At 36.9% G+C, this 19,831-nt stretch overlaps 1 protein-coding gene and 1 pseudogene across 1 annotated transcript; both read left to right on the top strand.

Annotated features, from left to right (window-relative positions):
- The first annotated feature begins 421 nt into the window (after positions 1 to 421).
- On the top strand, positions 422 to 8,345 carry LOC107822575 (ethylene-responsive transcription factor 5-like; annotated as a pseudogene).
- Positions 8,346 to 8,725: 380 nt separating this feature from the next.
- LOC107822577 (dolichyl-diphosphooligosaccharide--protein glycosyltransferase 48 kDa subunit-like) lies at positions 8,726 to 19,037 on the top strand. The gene is made up of 13 exons (XM_016649127.2): positions 8,726 to 9,180; positions 10,669 to 10,805; positions 11,090 to 11,215; positions 14,017 to 14,070; positions 14,164 to 14,277; positions 14,751 to 14,806; positions 14,888 to 14,929; positions 15,416 to 15,491; positions 15,649 to 15,720; positions 15,821 to 15,946; positions 16,026 to 16,130; positions 17,318 to 17,401; positions 18,540 to 19,037. Exons 1-13 carry the CDS (start codon positions 8,916 to 8,918, stop codon positions 18,585 to 18,587), a joined length of 1,305 nt encoding a protein of 434 aa, XP_016504613.1. The 5' UTR covers positions 8,726 to 8,915; the 3' UTR covers positions 18,588 to 19,037.
- Positions 19,038 to 19,831: the final 794 nt, after the last annotated feature.

The following is a 19,831-nucleotide window of genomic DNA, read 5'->3' as shown; positions in this document are numbered from 1 at the left end:
TACCTTAAGGCAAAATATTGTCTGCCAAATTAATGGACCTACCAGAGCCAAACAAATTTGGTAGTTATGGCAAAACTCTAAAATAATGGGATCAATTTTTCGGCGATACTTAAAGTAAAAGGGTACGTAAAAATGTACATGAACTCTAGTTTGCTGAAGATGACCCTTTCCACTTTATTTGGGGCTAAAACTTTAATATTTTTCCAATCACAATCTTCTTTAACAACAGGGATACTAGCAGGACATATGGAAGGACATTTGCTGACGGGCCAATTTCTATCATTTTTAGGATTGATAGGTTCCTTTTGTACTTGAAGATCCGTTCAGAATTTAGTTGAGAGGGGATGATTGTGTTGGTAGTAGGAGGACCGGCATTGGCTTTCTTGGTTTTGTTCTTCTTAAAAGGGACACATCGATGTAAATGCTTGCGTTTCCAGGGAAAGAGGTAGTAGAAGACATGATGATGGAAAAACTTGAGTATGAGGATTTTACTGAGAAAGAGAGGTTTGTAAAAAAGCTTTAAGAAAATTCGAGGAAGAAGAGTTTGAAAGAGTGAAAGGTAAAAATAATGAGAAGTGGAGAAGTTTATAGACAGCAGAATTCATGGTCATCATTACCTAGAAAACTAGCAAAATTATTTTCCGAATCACGGGATAACATGTGTTCAACTCATTAAATGGAAGGAGACGTGCGTCACTTTCAAGTGTCAGAAACCGTTGAGGAAGTTTGCCGCCAAGAAAAAAGGTCTTATCTACTTCCCGGTAATATAAATTTTAGTCACTGAAAAATAGGAAAACTATCTGTATGGGGTAAAATTGATGAACGGCAGGTGGATGCCCGACGAGTTGACACGTAGAAGTAAAGACAAGTAAGATATGAGTCAGCAGGTAGTTGGCACCGGTTACAAACATGTGACCAGTACTGAGTAAGTTTTGAAGGCATTGGAACCAGGGACGAAGATCTGAAAGGAAGATATCGGTTGAAAAAGACAGCATTCAATGAGCAACCATTATAAAGAATCTTTGCATTTATACTCAACCGTTATGCAGCTTTCAAGAGGGTTTTATTCATAATAGCTTGATTTGGGGATCTTGTCTCCCTGAATTGAACTATAAATAGAAGAATTTGTGTTCATTGTTGAACACGAAAACATTTGTACACAAAAAGGCTAAATTTGCTCTTGTTCTGTTAACAACTTTCTTTCTTTTTGTTCTATATACTATTCTTATTCTTACTCCCGGAGAAGCTCATCTCGCAGTCAGGCTTGTATTTTCTTCAAGTTTATTTAATCAATTTATTTCTGCTCTTAGTTATTTTATATTCTTGGATTGAATTAATTCACGTGTCTATAAACTACGTTATAAATTCAACTGTACTATTTTACTTATATGATGATTTTAGAAACAAATGAAATTGATTTTTTTTGCTAAGTAGTTAATTCAAAGACTTAATTTATTTACTCTCAACATTAAAAAAATATTTTTTTTGCATAGGGCTTTCATGCTTTTATAATAGTATAGAACATAAAGATAATTTTTGAACTCCTTTCATACTCTAACAATATTTTCTCTTCATCAAATTTTTGTGTAATACTTGAAAACTACATTCAATAATTAGAATAACTATTTTATTAAATGCAAATCTCTCACTTTTAATAGCAACAATATCTAGAAACTTCACCTTAGAATTATATAAGTTCCTTATAAGAAGAATGAATGTTATACATGTTTCATATGGAAACTACAGTCAACAAATATAAGGAACGGAAAACGTGATACTCTTATTTCTCTCAAATAATATCTATTTTAAAGTTTTAAATATTAGAACGTCCTATATAATTCAAATACGAAAAAATTTAATAATTAAAATTTAGTTAATTTCAAAAATTTACATATTAAAAGAATAATTAAATTATGATTTTATCTAATGTTAAGTCTAATTTTAAAGGGTAAAACAAAACGAATGACATTTCACTAAGAGGCTTTATACTTTTAATAAAGTATATAGATATAGATATAATGATTTGAAATAATATTTGTAAATTAATGTTAGTTTTGAAATTTGGTCCATTATTTTAACTTACTGAGATGGACAAATTTGAAATTCAAGAAAGGGTCAAAATTACCCCTATTATTTGGTAAAATAAAATTACCTTTCATTCTTCACCTATTAGTCCAAACTGCCTCTACTGTTATTTTTGTTGCTAAACATATCCCTTGATTTAGCGGCAGCAGATGTGGGCCATAATTTTAATGTGTTGACAGCATTTTATTGGGCCATGTGGCTCTTGATTTTAGTTCATACATATAAGTATAATATACCGTCCTGTTTATTTTATAACTCGGTTGGATTAGGCCACAAGATGTTTCCTTTCTATACCCCAGAAGGCTCCTATGAAACCTCTGAGCCTCAAATTTCTGACCTTTATAACAGTAATCTCACACTTTCTTTTCCACTCAACTCAATATTCTTCAACATTGAATTTTTCAAGAATTTGAATATATATAGCTGGAATTAGATTCTCCAACTCTCTTTCATCGCCTCGTTAGAAGATCAAAAGTGGCTTCACCACAAGAGAAATTGCACACTTAATTTTATTATGTAGCATCTTCTTGATGATAATATTTTCAAGGAACATTATTGTCTCGTAACTACCCTTTATTCTCAAAGCTCCTCCTCTTCTAAATCTCCGGACCACACTTTCTCCTTTGAACCAACTCTCAACTATGTCGACATAGGACAAAGTTCCAATCTTGAAATCTCAAGCTTCTTTAACAATTCAAAAGGCAGAGTTTAAAACAAAACTAAATGTGTTAGCTGCTCGTAGCAGTTCGAATTCCCCGAAGCAAAGGAGTGTAACGACCCGACCGTTCGTTTTGAGTATTTTGGCCTCGATCCCCTATTTATTTCCTCATCTATGTTGTATTATGGTTATATGATTTGCCGGGGGTATTTGGTTTTGGTTTCAGGTGAGTTTCAGAATGGAATGGGACACATAGTTCCTAAGTTGGAGGTTTAAGTTATAAGAATTGACCGTAGTTTGACTTTTATATAGACGACTCTGGAATGGAGTTTTGATGGTTCCAATAACTCCGTATGATGATTTTAGACTTAGGAGCGTGTCCGAATGTGGATTTGGAGGCTCGTAGGCCGTTTCGACGTGAATTGGCGAAAGTTAGAAAATTGGAAGATTGAAAAGTTTGACCGGGAGTTGACTTTATTGATATCGGGGTCGGATTCCGATTACGAAAGTTGGAATAGGTCCATAATTTCATTTTTATGAATTGGGTGCAAAATTTGAAGTCAATCGGAGTTGTTTTGGTATGAATCGGCATTAGTTTCGGAATTTGGAAGTTCATAGGCTTGAATTTGGGTTGTGATTCGTAGAATCGATGTTGTTTGATGTGATTTTTGGCCTCAAGTAGGTCCGTTATGTATTTTGGAACTTGTTGATATATTCGGACGGGGTTCCGGGGGCCCCGGGTATGAAATGGATTGAATCCAGATCAATTTTTGGATTTGTACTATTGCTGAAGTTTCCAACCATCTGGTGTCATCGCACCTGCAGAGGGATTGGCCGCAGGTGCGAACTCGCAAAAGCGAGTAGTAGACCGCAGAAGCGTAGCTGGCTTTACCCAGCTGGGATTGCATGTGCGAGCTGGTTTCCGTATCTGCGAATCAGCAGGTGCGGAGAAGTGATCGCAGATGCGGAAGGGGGCAAGCTTGGTCGGTCATCGCAGAAGCGGAGAGTTTTCCGCAGGAGCGCACTCGCAGATGCGAGATTTTATCTGCAGAAGCAAAATCCCCTGAGCTTAGTGGAATCCGTACCTGTGATGGTTTTTCTGCACATGCGATGAAAGGCTCGCAGAAGTGCTTTCGCTATGCAGAAATGGGAAATTTCGAGGGTTTGTTTCATAATCCACTTTTGGACTTAGAGAGCTCGGTGTGAGGCGAATTTTCGGGAGATTATTGGGATAAAAAATTTTAACTTGATTTTGGTTAAATTACACGAATATATTATTGTTTTCATCATTAAATTAGTGTTTTGGAGTTAAAAATTTGGGAAAAGTTTGTGGAACTTCTTAGGCTAAAATTTAGGGATTTGAAAGGCGATTTGAGGTAGGATTTGAGAAATTCTTGTATGGTTGGACTCGTTATCGAATGGGTGTTCGAATTTTATAATTTTGATTGGGTTCCGACACGCGGTCCCGGGTTGAATTTTTGAGTTGATTTTTTATTTCTTCGTAAAGATCGTAATTTTATTGTTTGAATTAGTTTCTATAGTTTATATTTATAGTATGGAGTTATTTTGGCTAGATGCAAGTTGTTAGGAGTTGGATAATCGAGGGAAAGGCCTACTAGTGGATTGGGTTAGTATGATTTGAGCTAAGTGTCTTGTCTAACTTTGTGTGGGAGAGTTACCCCTTAGGATCGGTGTTGTTTGTGATAATTGTGATATGTGAAAGCGGTGTACACAAGGTGACGAGTGTGTACATGGGCTAAATATGAAAATTTCCGGTTTTAGCTATGTAGATTCCTTTCATGCCTTAATTGAGTTACCTTAACATATTATAATAATTATTTCTAGTCTATTTTCACATGTCTACTTGTCTTATCTCTTACTTGCTAATTGCTCTACATGTTTAGTTGAAGTTCTTGTTTCCTTTATTTTGTATTTATTATTTAATTGGTGAACTCTTTACTTGAAGTTGTTATTCTTAGAATATCTTGTTGTTGAAATTGGTATTGAGTTATAAAGGCCGTGATTTACATCGAGACAAAATATTAAGTTGTGAAATGCTATTCTTGTTGAGCTATTCACTACCGGTTATTGTTGTTGAGACTCTTGTGTACATTGTGGTTGGGCTCTTTATTGTGAAAATACTATTATTGTTGGTTTATGTGGAAAGTTGTGATATTGGGAACTTGAAGCGCGATTTGTGATACGTTGTGATATTGATACTAAGGCTGTCTAACGGGACATGATGTCCTGTCCCGTCCCGCGTTTTATCCTGTCCCGTCCCGTCCCACTTAATTCTAAACGGGATGGGCCCATATTAAACGGGACACGAGATGGGACGAGATGGCCATTTCGTCCCGTTTGTCCCGTCCCGTTTCGTCCCGTTTTGTCCCGTCCAGCCTGTCCCGCCTGTCCCGTCCTATCCCATCTCATCCCGTCTCGTCCCGCCTGTCTCGCGTCCTTTTTTTTTAATTCTAGTCGTTGGGCAACGGCTCCAATTGCTTACTAACTTTTAGAAAAATTTTATTATGCTACAAAATAATTTTCTGGTATATATTATCCTACTGTTATACAAATATTATGGTATATTTGTGGAATTTCTGTTATATTTGGTAAGTATAAAACTAATCCAACTAATGCACCAGCCATTAATGAAATGATTGCAAAATTTAAAAAGTATTTTTTTTTATATTCCCCAAGTTTATTTAATTGCTACTATACTTAGCTCATCTTTAAAATTAAGAGGTACAAAGGGACTTGTTTGTAAAATTTATGAGAATTTAGCAATTCAAGAAAATGAACAACCATATCTCGAACACTGCCAAGCTAAATATTTGATAAATATAAATCTATGGAAACAACAGGTGGTGAAACTGCTCCTTCTACTTCTAAGACTAGAGTAGAAGTTCTATGGGAAGATATGGATGATATAACAGGTTTTGATTCCTCTATTGATGATGAACTTGATTCGTATCTTAATCAAGGATTGGAAAGTATTAAAGACGAAGAATGCAACGAACAACTTTTGGCATGATGGAGGGAGCGTGGCAAGACTTTTCCAACACTTTCAATAATGGCCCGAGATATCCTTGCTATTCAATCATCATCAGTAGCATCGGAGAGTGCTTTTAGCGCGGCAAGATTTCAAATCGGAGATCATAGACATTCATTAGCGGAGGACAGCCTAGAGATTTCCGTATTATTCAGAGATTGGATTAATTCAGAAAGAAAAAATCTTGGTTTTGAAAAATTAACCACTAGGGAAGAAGAAGAATACAATGAGATACTTAGCACTGGGAGCGATGACGGCATGGAACTCATGGAACATCAATCAACATTGCCAATTTCAGAACAATGTCCGAGAGAAATTATAGATAAGTTATAACGAAGTTATATAGGAGCTTACAAATATTAGTATGATAATTTGTAATTGCCTACTAAGAGGCTTAGTTTAAACAGAACCCTTCCTAGAAGGTAGCTGCGTATATTAGGTGCTCTTCAAAAGAATTATATTTGTATGTGAGATTTGAAAGTTCTATTAATAAAATAAAAGGCTCTAAGCGTTGAATTTTTTTTATGAATTGTCTTACACTCTTACTTGGTTACTTAATGGCTTGAAATTATATTAAATAAATTATAACTCTATTATAAATTTACAATTACTAGAATATTTCATTACAGAGTTTTTTGTTTTAATATTTTATAATTATTTACTTAGTGTCCTAATTTTCGTTTAATTTTTAAGTTTATTAAATAAGTCAAAAAATTAGTTGTTACAAACTTTAAAAACTTAGTAATTGTCAAAAGAATAGCCGTTGCCAAACTCAATGCTTAAATAATTTTTTTTTAAAACGGCACTTAAGGCCCGTGAACCCGTCCCGTCCCGTCCCATTTCGTTTGTTAGCGGGACGGGATGGGCCTACCGTTTCGTCCCATTTGTCCCGTCCCGTTTTGTCCCATTCCGCCACCGTCCCAACTAAATGTCGTCCCGTCCCGTTGGACAGCCATGATTGATATGCATGCGGTAGTATAAGGTTTTGGGGTTAAACACATGCGGTGAGATAAGGTGGACTTGATACGCGTGGCTAGTAGGAGAACTACTAGAAGCCACGCAGTGTGATAAGGTGGGCTAAAATGCGGGATGCTATTTTGGAAAAATTAAAATTAAATGCAAGGCTCCCGTGGTGATATAAGGAAATATTGTGATTTATTCGTGTGATTTGAGACTATGAAGCGGTACCTCGATAGTGACTATTGTTGATACTTCCCTATTGCTGCACTTGTCTTTGGTTGTTTTGTTTCCTTAACATATCATTCATTGTTTTCCTCCGTGTTGAATTATTTGCTTTAGTTACATGTAGTTAACCTTGTCATGTAATTGTTGTTTCAATTTCATGTTTATCATTCTACACTGCTATATACTCGTACAGTTTTCTTTATTTAAATCCAGTAAGGCCTTGACCTGATCTCGTCACTACTCTATCGAGGTTAGACTTGACACTTACTGGGTACCGTTGTGGTATACTCATGCTACGCTTCTGCACATCTTTTGTGCAGATCCAGGTACCTCCTACCAGTCCAGGCAGTGAGTTGAGCTCGTACGCGGAGACTTCAAGGTACACCTGCCAGCGTCCGCAGGCCTCAGAGTCCCCTTCCACCTGGATTATTTTATTTTCTTATTCGTATTTAAACACTAATGTATAGAGATATTCAGTATCACTTCGTAGAGGTTGTGACTTGTATTTCACCGGTTTTTGGGCTATTGTGTGTGTGTGTATATATATATATATATATATATATATATATATATATATATATATATATATATATATATATATATATATTTTCTTTATATTAGTTGTTGAATTTTGAGACTTTAATTATTATTTCAGTTATTTCTGCATGTTTGTTAGGTTTACCTAGTTTTAAAGATTAGGTGCCGTCACGATATTTTACGGAGGAAAATTGGGGTCGTGACGAGGAGCTTCAAAGAATGCAAGCCTTCTCTTAACATTGTGATACCCCTGAAACAACAAGTTGTTCAGAAAGTGAAAGTTGCTAGCAAGAAGAAGCATTAGAGAGGAGTTAGGCAACGGCCCGGGGACAAGTTTCCTGCAGAGATTCATGATCCGAATCGAAAGGGACTCGAATTTGGCTAGGAACCTTTGACACTACCATAGAGGCAGCTAAGGCATATGACATTGCAGCGTTTAAGCTTAGAACCAACAAATCTATAGTGAATTTCTCCCTTGAATTTGCAAACTTTAACCTAGAAGATAAAGATATTCCACAAACAGCGACTTCGAACTTGGGTAGGAAAAGAGTTAGAGAAACAGAGAATGAGGAGCAAGTAACAATCAAGAAAGAAATAAAGGAGAAGAAGAAAAAGTTCCAACGACGACGACGACAACACCATTAACACCATCAAGTTGGTCGGCTATTTGGGACAGTGGAGATGGGAAAGACATTTTTTAGGTGCTATCACTATCATCACTATCTTCACATGTGGCCTATTCTCGACTTGTGATGATATAATCAAAAGGATAACAGTATATATACATATGTACTTGACTTTAAAGAATGTGTCTCAGATGATTTCAAGAATTAGAATTAGGATTCAATGAAGATGTGTACAAGAGGAGTGTCTTTGGGTCTTGATTTTTTTTTTTTAAAAAAAAAAAATTCATCGATTAAGTATTTTTAACTGGGGTTATAAAATAAATGGGGCGGATGAGCAAAAAGTGACAGGTATATTATACTCATATGTATAGATTAAAATAAGGAGCCACGTGGCTAATAAAACACTGTGATAAATTTATGGCCCACATATGCTGCCGTTAAATCGAAGAATACTTTAAACAATAGAAATAAAGTTATTTTTGGACCAATAACGGAGGATAACTTTACATTATTTATCATTTACTAATAGGGATAATTTTGATCCTTTTTCTTTTAAATTTTAAAAACTAATTTGAGGAGTATTTTAAGTAAAATAATAATTGTCACTCACTCACACTCAAAAAATATTTTCGAATAGTTTTTAGTTTTTCTAAAAACATTTTGATTTGATTTCGAAAATGATTCTTAATCCAATCGAATCACCCACGAAAGCTTAGGTTCTTTTTGACATAAAGATCTCGTCGGAACCCTAGGAAGCCAGAAGCACGTGTTGAAGATGTCACGATCACTAGTCTTAGTGTCACTCCTCACTGTCGCCATTCTCAGCGATGCCTTCTCTACGGAAAACCCTACGGATCGGCGAGTCCTCGTCTTGCTTGACGATTTCGCCATCAAATCTTCACACTCTCTCTACTTCAACTCCCTTCAATCCCGAGGTTTTGATCTCGATTTCAAGCTCGCGGATGATCCAAAGATCGCCTTACAAAGATACGGCCAGTATTTATACGACGCCTTGATTCTCTTCTCCCCTTCAACTGATCGTAAGTTTTCTCTGTCCCTGCTTTTCTACATTGCTCTCAACATCTCGTATTTGACGCGAAGTAATTGCCAGATATGTATGTTAAGTATATGGATAAGTGCGAGATTTAAAATTTGAACAAAATGAGAGCGAATAGAGTGAAATAGATATAGAAAATCCATATGCCCAACAATTGAGGTGTATTTGATTCTCATTTCCACTACCATTGATGGATAGTGTGTGTGTCTATCTTGTTCTCAACATCTCGAATTTGATGCCAAATAATTATCATGATATTTGTGCTAGTATAAACTATAAAGATAAGTGTGAGATCTAGAGAACCTCTGGTTTTAGATAATGAACAATTGCGTTAAAAGACAAGTTATTTAGTATTGTAATATGATGGGTTCGAATGGAGCAGAATAGATGTAGAGGATGAATAGAGGTAAGTCGGTGCACTAAGCTCCCTCTTTATGCGGAGTCTGGAGAAAAGTTGGTTCACATTGATTTTATTATATGAAGCATTTCCTTGTATTTCTGCATGAGGTTGTTTCCACGTCATGAACCCATGGACTCCTGGTCACATGGAGGCAACTCTTACGGTCTTCTATATTTTATGAACATATAGGATTAAATATATATGAAAGTTAGAGAACCTCTAATTTCCACATTGCTATGAAGTATTTGATGCAAAAAATATTATCATGATATGCATGTCTGTGTTGGGATAAGTGTGGGATTTAGAGAACTTGTGTTCTTATAGAACCAATAATTAATGTTAAAGGAATCTTTTTTTAGTATTAGGATTTAAGCGGAGGTGAATAAAGTTGAATGGATACTGAGGATTCGTGTTGATGAAATTATATATAGTAGAATTAATATAGAACATTTCATTAGACAATATTTAGAGAGCATCTAGTTTTCTCCAGAATGTACCTTAAAATAAAATTGTTAAGTATTGCAAATAAATGGTCCTAGGAGTGTCATTAAAAGCTATCTTTTCGTGCTTAAAGTGACAAAGCAAGGAGTTATAGTGTCACTGGTGAGTTCATGGGTTTCAGTCAAAGACGCACAAAGTGTTTCAAAAGAAAAGCGGAGGTTCTTCTTTGAATCTCAATGGAGTTGGATTACTTGATTATTGCATTGTTGTTTATTGGATGCTAAAATTAGTTATTCCAATTGCGATTTGATCATCATAGTAGTGCACTTCACTTCTCTCTTTTCGCTTCAAGCCCCATGAACTAAGGGACCTTCTCGCTTTTTTGCGCTTTTTTGCTTTGAGAACACTGGTCTCAGATAGAATAGAATGGATTTTCAAGATTCATGTGGCGGGTCCCAATTAGTTTGAAATTTAGATGTAGTTGATGGGTGATTCTGATTGATTTACATTTTCGAACACAAATGATTACAGTGTTTGTTGTTCGGGAATGCGTTAACTGCTTCGTGGGTGTTTAAGTCATGTCTGAGAGGAACTAAATGCGCTCTTTTGAACTTAAAACATTTTCTTTAGGATTTGGGGGATCAGTTGATGCAGCTGATATTCTGGATTTTGTTGATTCTGGTCATGATTTGATTATTGCTGCGGATGCGTCTGTCTCTGATCTAATTCGAGAGATTGCAACTGACTGTGGAGTTGATTTTGATGAGGTAGCATATTCATAATATGTGCATGTTGCTTGCCTTTTGCTTATCTTGTTTATATGAGCTTGATGTGATTCAGAATTGGTGATTAATATCCGGATCTAGGAGCCTTCTACAACTAAGATATCAATAGAAATCCGATTTTGTTTAGTGTAACTGAGGCTAAGCGTAGTCACTTTCCTTATTTTTCTTAATTGCGTTGTTATGAGTTTATTTTACTCCTCTGAAGTTGAGAAATTAGCAATATTTTTTGCTTATTTTGTTATTCTTTGATATATGATTGATAATAGGATCCAACTACCGTGGTTATTGATCATACAAGCTATGCAGTTTCTGATACAGAAGGGGACCATACATTAATTGCCGGTGATGATTTCATTCAATCTGAAGTCATCTTGGGCAGTGAAAAGATTAAGGTACCACACAGTAGTTAATCATGATAATTTGATAATAATTGTAGTAATATTTGAATTTTCTCTTTCATTTGTGTTGATGTTTCTTGCCTTGATAAAACATAGTCAGGTAGTTTTTGGTGCAACATGGCAGTGGAAAATGTGATAAGCGCCTGATGCCATGTACACGTCCACCTTTTCACTGACTTATATCAATAAACCTTACCTTGTCCAAAATAATAATAATAAAACTTAGTCAGATAGCGGTATGAACCATTCAAAATTTTCTCACTTTTAAGAATAGTACTTAAGATGGCAGCATTTGAATGCTTGTATCAAGAACCTAAGTACCTAACAAGAAGTTGTTCAGGCTAGCCAAGGCTAGAGAGAGGAAGACACGTGACCTGGACCATATGAAGTGCATCAAAGACAAGGTACAATATTAATAGAAGAAGCACATATTAGACAAAGATGGCAGACATACTTCCATAAACTCTTGAATGAAGAGGTGGACAAGATGATTGTGCTAGGTGATTTGGAGCACTCCGAGAGTCGACGTGATTTTTGGTATTATATGCGTATTAAGGTTAAGGAGATTGACGGGACTATGCCTAAGATGAGCAGGGAAGAGCGATAGGGCCAGGTGAGATTCCGAAAGAATTTTGGAAGAGCGTGGCAGGGCAAGTTTGGAGTGGCTGACTGGGTTGTTTAATGTCATTTTTAGGACGGCAAAAATGCCCGAACAATGGAGGTGAAGTAGTGATGTTGTACAAGAACAATGGTGATATTCAAGATTGTAACAATTAGGAGTATCAAGTTGCTAATCCACACTATGAAAGTTTGGAAAAGGTGGTGGAGATGCGAATGAGGAGTGTGTTTATTTTCGAGAACCAGCTCGGATTCATGTCGGGGTGATCGACCACGGAATCCATCCATCTTGTGAGGAGATTGGTAGATCAGTATAGGGATAGGAAGAGGGACTTGTATATGGTGTTCATTGACCTAGAAAAAGCTTACGACAAGGCCCCGAGGGAGGTTTTATGGAGATGTTTGAAGGCCAAAGGTGTACCTATAGCGTACATTAGGGCGATGAAAGACATGTATGATGGAACTAAGATCGTGGTTAGGACAATGGGAGGAGAACCGGGTCAGTTCCCAGTCGTGATTGGGTTACACCTGGGATTAGTTCTTAGCCCGTTTTTATTTGCTTTGGCGATGGATGTATTGATGCAACACATTCAAGGAGAGGTGCCATGGTGCATGTTATTTGCAGATGACATAGTACTAATTGACAAGTCACGAGGCGGAAATAATACTAGGCGGAGTTAACACTAGGCTGGAGGTTTGGAGACATAGAGGAGATTGGTAGAGTAGTATAGGGATATGAAAAGGGACTTGTATATGGTGTTCATTAACCTAGAAAAAGCTTACGACAAGGTCCCGATGGACGTTTTATGGAAATGTTTGAAGGCCAAAGGTGTACCTATAGCGTACATTAGGGCGATGAAGGACATCTATGATGGAGCTAAGATCGTGGTTAGGACAATGGGAGGAGAATCGGGTCAGTTCCCAATTGTGATTGGGTTACACCTGGGATCAACTCTTAGCTCGTTTTTATTTGTTTTGTTATGTAGATGGATGTATTGATGCAACACACTCAAGGAGAGGTGCCATTGTGCTTGTTTTTTGCAGATGACATAATACCAATTGACAAGTCACGAGGCGGAGTTAATACTAGGCTGGAGGTTTGGAGACAGACCCTGGATTCTAAAGGTTTCAGGTTGAGCAGGACTAAGACAAGATATGTGGAGTGCAAGTTCAGTGACGTTACGCAGGAGGCTGGCGTGGAAGTGAGGCTGGATTCACAAGCCATTCTTAAAAGAGAAAGTTTCAAGTACCTTGGGTCAGTAATCCAAGGCAATGGTGAGTTCGATGCTGATGTCCCACATCGTATTGGAGCGGAGTGGATGAAATTGAGGCTGACATCCGGTGTCTTATGTGATAAGAACGTGCTACCAAGACTTAAAAGGTAAGTTCTACAAAATGGTAGTTAGGCCGACTATGTTGTATGGGACGGAGTGTTAGCCAGTCAAGAACTCTCATGTCCAGAAGATGAATGTAGCGGAGATGAAGATACTGAGATGGATGTGGGAATACCAGGAGAGATATGGTCATGAATGACGATATTCGGGACAAGGTAGGCGTGGCCTCCACGGGGGACAAGATGACTGAGATGGTTCGGGCATGTGACATGCAGATGCCCGAATGCCCCACTGAGGAGGTGTGATAGGGTCAATGGTGGGTTTGAGGAGAGGTAGAGATATGCCGAAAAAAGTATTGGGGAGAGGTGATTAGTTAGGACATGGCGCATTTTCAGCTTATCGAGAACATGACCATTGATAGGAGGGTGTGGAGGTTGTGAATTAGGGTAAAAGGACAGTAGACAGTTGAGTGTCTTTCCTTTCATTTAAGTAGTAGTAGTGTTATCCTCGTATTTCAATATTCTTAGATTTCTATTACTACATGGTTGCTTTTGTTCTAGTTTTTTTATTATCAGACCCCACTTGTGGGATTACACTGGGTATGTTGTTATTAAGAATACTGCTTAACATTGCGTTATTATATTTTTCTATATTTCTAACATCACATATGTGTAATTCTTTTGCAGTTCTTTAGGCATTTATGATGGTACACTGCTAATTATTTGTGCTAAAAGTTCTTATGCTCTGCAAAAAAAACAAAATACTAATCGTTCTCATCCACATTCGCATTTTTCTTTTCCGGCGCAAGTTTCTAACTTTTTCTTGTCACTGCTAAATCCCCAGGCACCTGTTCTGTTTAAGGGAATCGGTCATTCTGTAAATCCGACCAATAGCTTGGTAAGTTCTTGATTTCTTGCTGAACAAAATATGAGATGATAAATTTGATATGATTACTTGGTGTGAAAAGTGGTGCATTTATCATGTTTTCAGGTGCTGAAGGTCCTCTCAGCTTCTCCTTCAGCATATTCAGCTAATCCTAAATCGAAATTATCAACTCCACCAATGCTTACTGGATCTGCGATCGGTCTTGTTACAGTTGTTCAGGTGTTTCATCCTATTGGTTGCTTACTGTCAAATAAATCTTGTTCTCTGAAATCTCTCCGTTTGGTTAACTTTGATTTCTTCCTTCTTGCTGTTGTGATAGCTTGTGACATTGGCTCCTGAAAGTTTGTTCTGTTGATGCTGTGTAGTTTGTAATAAGTGATGAAACCTTACAGAAAGTAAAAGCAAATAGAAGCACACTTTAGCTAAAATTAGAGGGGTGGTGTAAGATGTAGGCATTATGCAATTGTCATTGCTAGATAATTTGTGTGATATTCGGTTTTTGGTTGGTGTATGATAGATTACCATGAAAATTTCATATTGGTAGCACCAATTTCTGATGCCCGATCATAATGCTGTATTCAACCCCCTCCCACAAAAAAAAACCCTTTTCCTGAACAAGCACATAATACATAATGTTTTTATGTAGCACATACAAAACATAGAAATATTGATAATACTGTTTCCAATTGCAGGCAAGAAATAATGCCCGAATTATGATATCTGGCTCCTTAAGCATGTTTAGCAACCGGTTAGTAATTATTGAGACATCAGGCGGAGTAACTCTATTTTGAACTCGATCTAATTTGAAAACCTTTGATTTTCTATTCAGATTCTTCAGTTCTGGGGTGCAAAAAGCTGGTGGCTCAATTAAGTAAGAATGTAGATACATCCATTGATTTTGTTTGTTTAACATGATAATGATCTAAGCTTAGTGACTAGTACACTTAGATTGTTAAATTAGATGATATATGCGTATATAGATATAGTCTAATATACGTTGGAAGCTTTCTGGATTGGCTTGATATGTTTATATGCCTTTGATTTTTTTATTTGTAAGCCTCAGTACTGATTTGACTTGTCCAAACTTAATGTTGTAGTTAGTGATGGACTGCACAGGACTCGATTTAATCAAGAAAGCATAATTACTCTGAAAGATAAAGGCTGTTTCTGATATGCAGCAGCGCCGTATTATCTTTTTTCCCTCCTTGTTTCCTTGCTTCTAACTAAATTCTATGCGAGCAAGGCTGAAAAATAACATATTTCATGCGGTCATCTTCTATGTAAGGTACATGCTAAAAATCACCACTCTTTATGCTTGCTGACTTAATCTACCACAAATTTTACCTTGCGATAACAGCTATGAGAAATCAGGGAATGAGCAGTTTTTGACCGAAATTAGCAAGTGGGTGTTCCATGAAAGAGGTCATCTCAAGGTGCAGTTTCAAAGCTAATTTATTAATCAGCTTCCCCGTTTCTCTTTCTAAATTTTAACCCGGGCATTACGATTTTCATGGAAATAAAGGAGGGAAATGCCCTCTGGCACTATCTAAGCATTCACATTTGCTATTCTCAATATGTGAACTATTCTAGGCTGTGAACGTGAGGCATCGCAGAGTCGGGGAGACAGATGAAACGTCCATATACAGAATCAATGACGAATTGGTAATTCTGTACTTTATGTTTGTGATCATTTATCATTGTCATAAAATGTAGAGCAAAAATGGTCTTTGGATACATACTGAAAAAGGCAATTTGATTGAAGGAATATTCTGTTGAGATCTATGGATGGTCTGGAAAAAGTTGGGAACCCTATGTGGCTGATGATGTGCAAGTTCAGTTTTACATGATGAGCCCCTACATATTGAAAACCATGTCAACTGATAAGAAGGTACTCTTAAGAGCTCCACAGATTACTAGGTAGGAGTTGTTCTCACCTAGATTAGTAGTTCTAATGTCACTTCCTACAGGGTGTCTATTATACAACTTTCAAGGTTCCAGATGTTTATGGAGTATTCCAGTTCAAGGTTGAGTATGACAGACTAGGATACACGAGCTTGGGCCTTTCAAAGCAGGTATCTCCTTACAAATCCAAAGGCACTTTATCTTGTTTATATATTTTTGGAATAAATTAGTCATCATACTGAAAATTCTTGTTATAGACAAGAGTATTATACTGGGCTGTTGTTGTTTGTTGTACTGAAAATTCTTGTTATATGCTCGAAGAGGTAGTATTCTTTATGTGTCTTGCAGATATTGGAATTAAAATTTCTGATATGAGAGGAGACTTTAAGATATTGGTAATGTCCAATCCTACTCTCGATTTGAGAAGTACGGTTGTAGCAATAATAAACCCAACACAGGTTGGGGTCGATTTCATGAGGAGTGTGGTATGTGCTAGATTATCCAAATGTGTGTGAACTTGATGATTCTTAAAATAATCTCCAAACAAATGGTTGATTTTGCAATTACTTCTAAAAATTACTACTAGACAGAATTAAAACTAGTCTAGTGGACAAAAAATGCCTCGTCCCGCAATCCGTGGCAATGGATGGTGATCCGTGCCAACGAATTGTACGGTCCTGGCTCAGAAGTAGATTCACCTTTGTGCCATCTATCACGGATAAACCGTCGCGAAATCCAGAAAGCTCCAGTTCTTCAGCTCTTTGACCCCTCGGTAATCGTGACAGCAGATAGCAATCCGTTGCAATGGTTGGGCCGGAAACCTTCCTGCTTCAGTTTTTCCTCTCAAAACTGATCACTTCCTGCCAAAGTTTGATGTTCTTCAATCTTTAAGCTCTCACACAGCGACAAAACCTTAAAATACTTCTTTCAAAGACATAGTAGCCGTTTAATTCCAATAAGTGGGGCATAAAACTCATAAAAAACAGAGAGGAAGCTGGCCAAAATGCCAACTTGTCATGACCTTTCTTTCCTGCATAGTCCGGGTGTAAGAATTACTAATGATCTCTTAGGTTTACAAACTCGAATGTAACTGTACACTTTTCTGGACTAAATTCTTGTCTTCATGATTTTTGAAACAGTTTGCTGATTTATATGAAAGTTTTTGTATAGCTGTACTTTGGTCTTCTCTTTTCATCAGTTCTTGAAATTGTCAGCTCGAAATAGTGAACAGATCTCCGTATTTTTTGAACTATGAAGACTGGATTGACAGCCTATTCATCTTTTAAATTTAATGTCACTTGATAAAAAGAGATGCATTTGCATGAGAAATTGTAATGATATAACTTTTGACTTGCAGATTCCTGTTCGGCCCTTCAGACACAACGAATATGAGAGATTTATAACAGCTGCTTTTCCCTATTACGGAGCATCCTTCTCTATGGTACATTATTTTTCTTCTCTTTGTTATGTATTATGGAATCCCAGCCAACCCACATCTTGTTCTTAGAAAAAGGATTGGAATCCCTTTTTCCCCTTTAGAGAACAAGAAGTCACCCCTGTTTCTTCTTTCTCAAAAACAAAAAGGAAAAAAAGAATAAGAAGTCACCCTTTATGTTGCCTTGTCTTGGTAAAGAACTATGTTGCACGTTAATCTAGTATATAGCAGAAAAAACATGCATTTGGTGAATTAAGCATTTAGTGACGCTCAATTGAATATTTTAGCAAATATGTTCAGTATGATCTCCTTTCCCTTCTTTCAAAACCCTGCTGAAGCATCATATGGGGATGTGCATTATATTCACGTAGAGGAACATTAGTCGGGCCACCAACAGGGTTCGGATGCATGAAGTGACCATGAATTGCAAGCAGTTGATAGACTGAAGTGAAATAACGTCCCAGCTGTGGTGTTGTTAACCCCCTTTTCTTCTTATTTGATATTACTTTTCTTTTACTTTATTTTACTTTCTTTGGATTGGAAGCCCATTTCAGTTATTGCCATTACGTAAGTTTTATCCTACATGATGCCCAACCATCCTAATTGGTGTGTAGATGGAGAATGGGCTGAACCGGAATGGGAGGGGTAAACAGGGGGTGTAAAGGGGAATAGGCTGCAGTCTGTGGTTTGCGGTAAAAGGTAAGGGTAAAATGCAAATGGCACGACTTCTTGTCGTAGGAGTGTTATTGGGGGAATTTTGGGGAAAGTGGTAGCTTGCGAATTACTTCATGGAAGTGTTATCTGACCTAAGAAAAAAATATCCTAATCTTCCTTGTCACAGAAAACCCTAATCTGATAATCTAAATTCTGAACTACCTGTTGCTTTTTTCCGTTGTGTTGTGTAAAATTTACTTTTAAGTGTTGGACATGGAACAGGGGACTTACATGAAGCAACCACAGAATATACATGACAAGCTTTCCCCCTCTATTACTTTGCTGACTTTGCTCGGATTGATTTTATTACATTCCTCACTCAAACAATAATGTGTTGTGGCCATCTTTCTATAGTTATACCATTTAAATTGTTTTTGTCTTGCTCGCACATGAATATTTTTGTGATCATTCCCATTTCTTTGTATTGTAGATGGCTGGTTTCTTTATTTTCTCCTTGGTATATCTCTACCACAAGTAAGACGGAAGGAATGGAGACTCTGTCAAGGAATGTAGTGCAGGTTTTGCATCTGAAGGTTTAAGTTAGAAATACAGGATATAGCGTGTTTAACCAATAGTGTTCTACGAAACAAGTATATTCTGGTAATTTGGCTTTGCTTCGTGGCAAAATCAAGTGAAGGGTTTAAGACTTGCGTACTATGTTCTAATATGCTGTTCAAGATCTGATTGGCTAATTATTTTTTCCTTTTCTTGGTTTTAGTCGAGATGATGAGTTGCCACCTTGTTACAGCGAAATGTTAGTCTTTTCCAATACACTTTTTTCTAGGCCCACTATCAGGAGTAAGTTTGAGGTGTTCAAAGATATTATTTTTCTAATTTGGGCTGAAATTGCGTTGTTAGTGTGGACAGAAGTGGCTTTGTAAGAAATTTTGCCCCTGCATAATAGTGAATTATTGGTGTTATTACTCAATAGTTACCTTGTCTTTTTGGAAATCTATCTCGCTTTGAAGATAGTGAGTGGAACAGAAATCCATGTGCAACACTCCTTTTTTCCCAACAGAAATCCATGTGCAACTCCTTTTTTCCTTTCTTTCCTGGCAGTGGAACGCATACAACGGTTGTACAACGGTTTCAACCAGAAAAAGAAAGAACCAAAGCAATCTCGGAGACAATAAGCTAAAAAGAGGAGTCCAAACGAAAGCTGGAAAATATATGTACGGAATAGGCTTAAATATGCCATCAGACTTTAACAAATGGTCTATCTATGCCATCCGTTAAAAGTTGGGTATATTCATGCCACTAATATTACACTATTGGCTCATATGCCATTATCCACTAACATAATTCTATTGCTACTAGATTTTGCCACATGGCATTATCTAAACCCTTCATCACTTACTAACCCCCTCCCCTCGCACCCCCTCTTTACAAGTGGCATATATGAGCCATTTCATTAAGTTCAGGTGGCATATTTGAGTCTTTTCTCTATTGTATTACATAATTTTCTGGGGTAACAAATTTTGTTTGTCATTTGAATTATATTCCTATATCAAAACCTCCATTATGTTTTAATTTTATGCAATAAACTTATATTTTTATGTAACAAGTGCAAGGACAAGTTTGCCCCTTGTACTACTACCTCCGTTCCAGTTTATGTGAACCTATTTTCTTTTTGGTCCGTTCAAAAAAGAATGACCCCTTTCTAAATTTGGAAACAATTTTGCTTAAACTTACAATTCTACCCTTAGTGAGAAGCTTTTATAA

This window comes from Nicotiana tabacum, chromosome 4, assembly GCF_000715075.1.
Source record: "Nicotiana tabacum cultivar K326 chromosome 4, ASM71507v2, whole genome shotgun sequence".
Taxonomy (NCBI): Eukaryota; Viridiplantae; Streptophyta; class Magnoliopsida; order Solanales; family Solanaceae; genus Nicotiana; species Nicotiana tabacum.
This window is presented reverse-complemented; position numbering and strand designations above follow the sequence as displayed.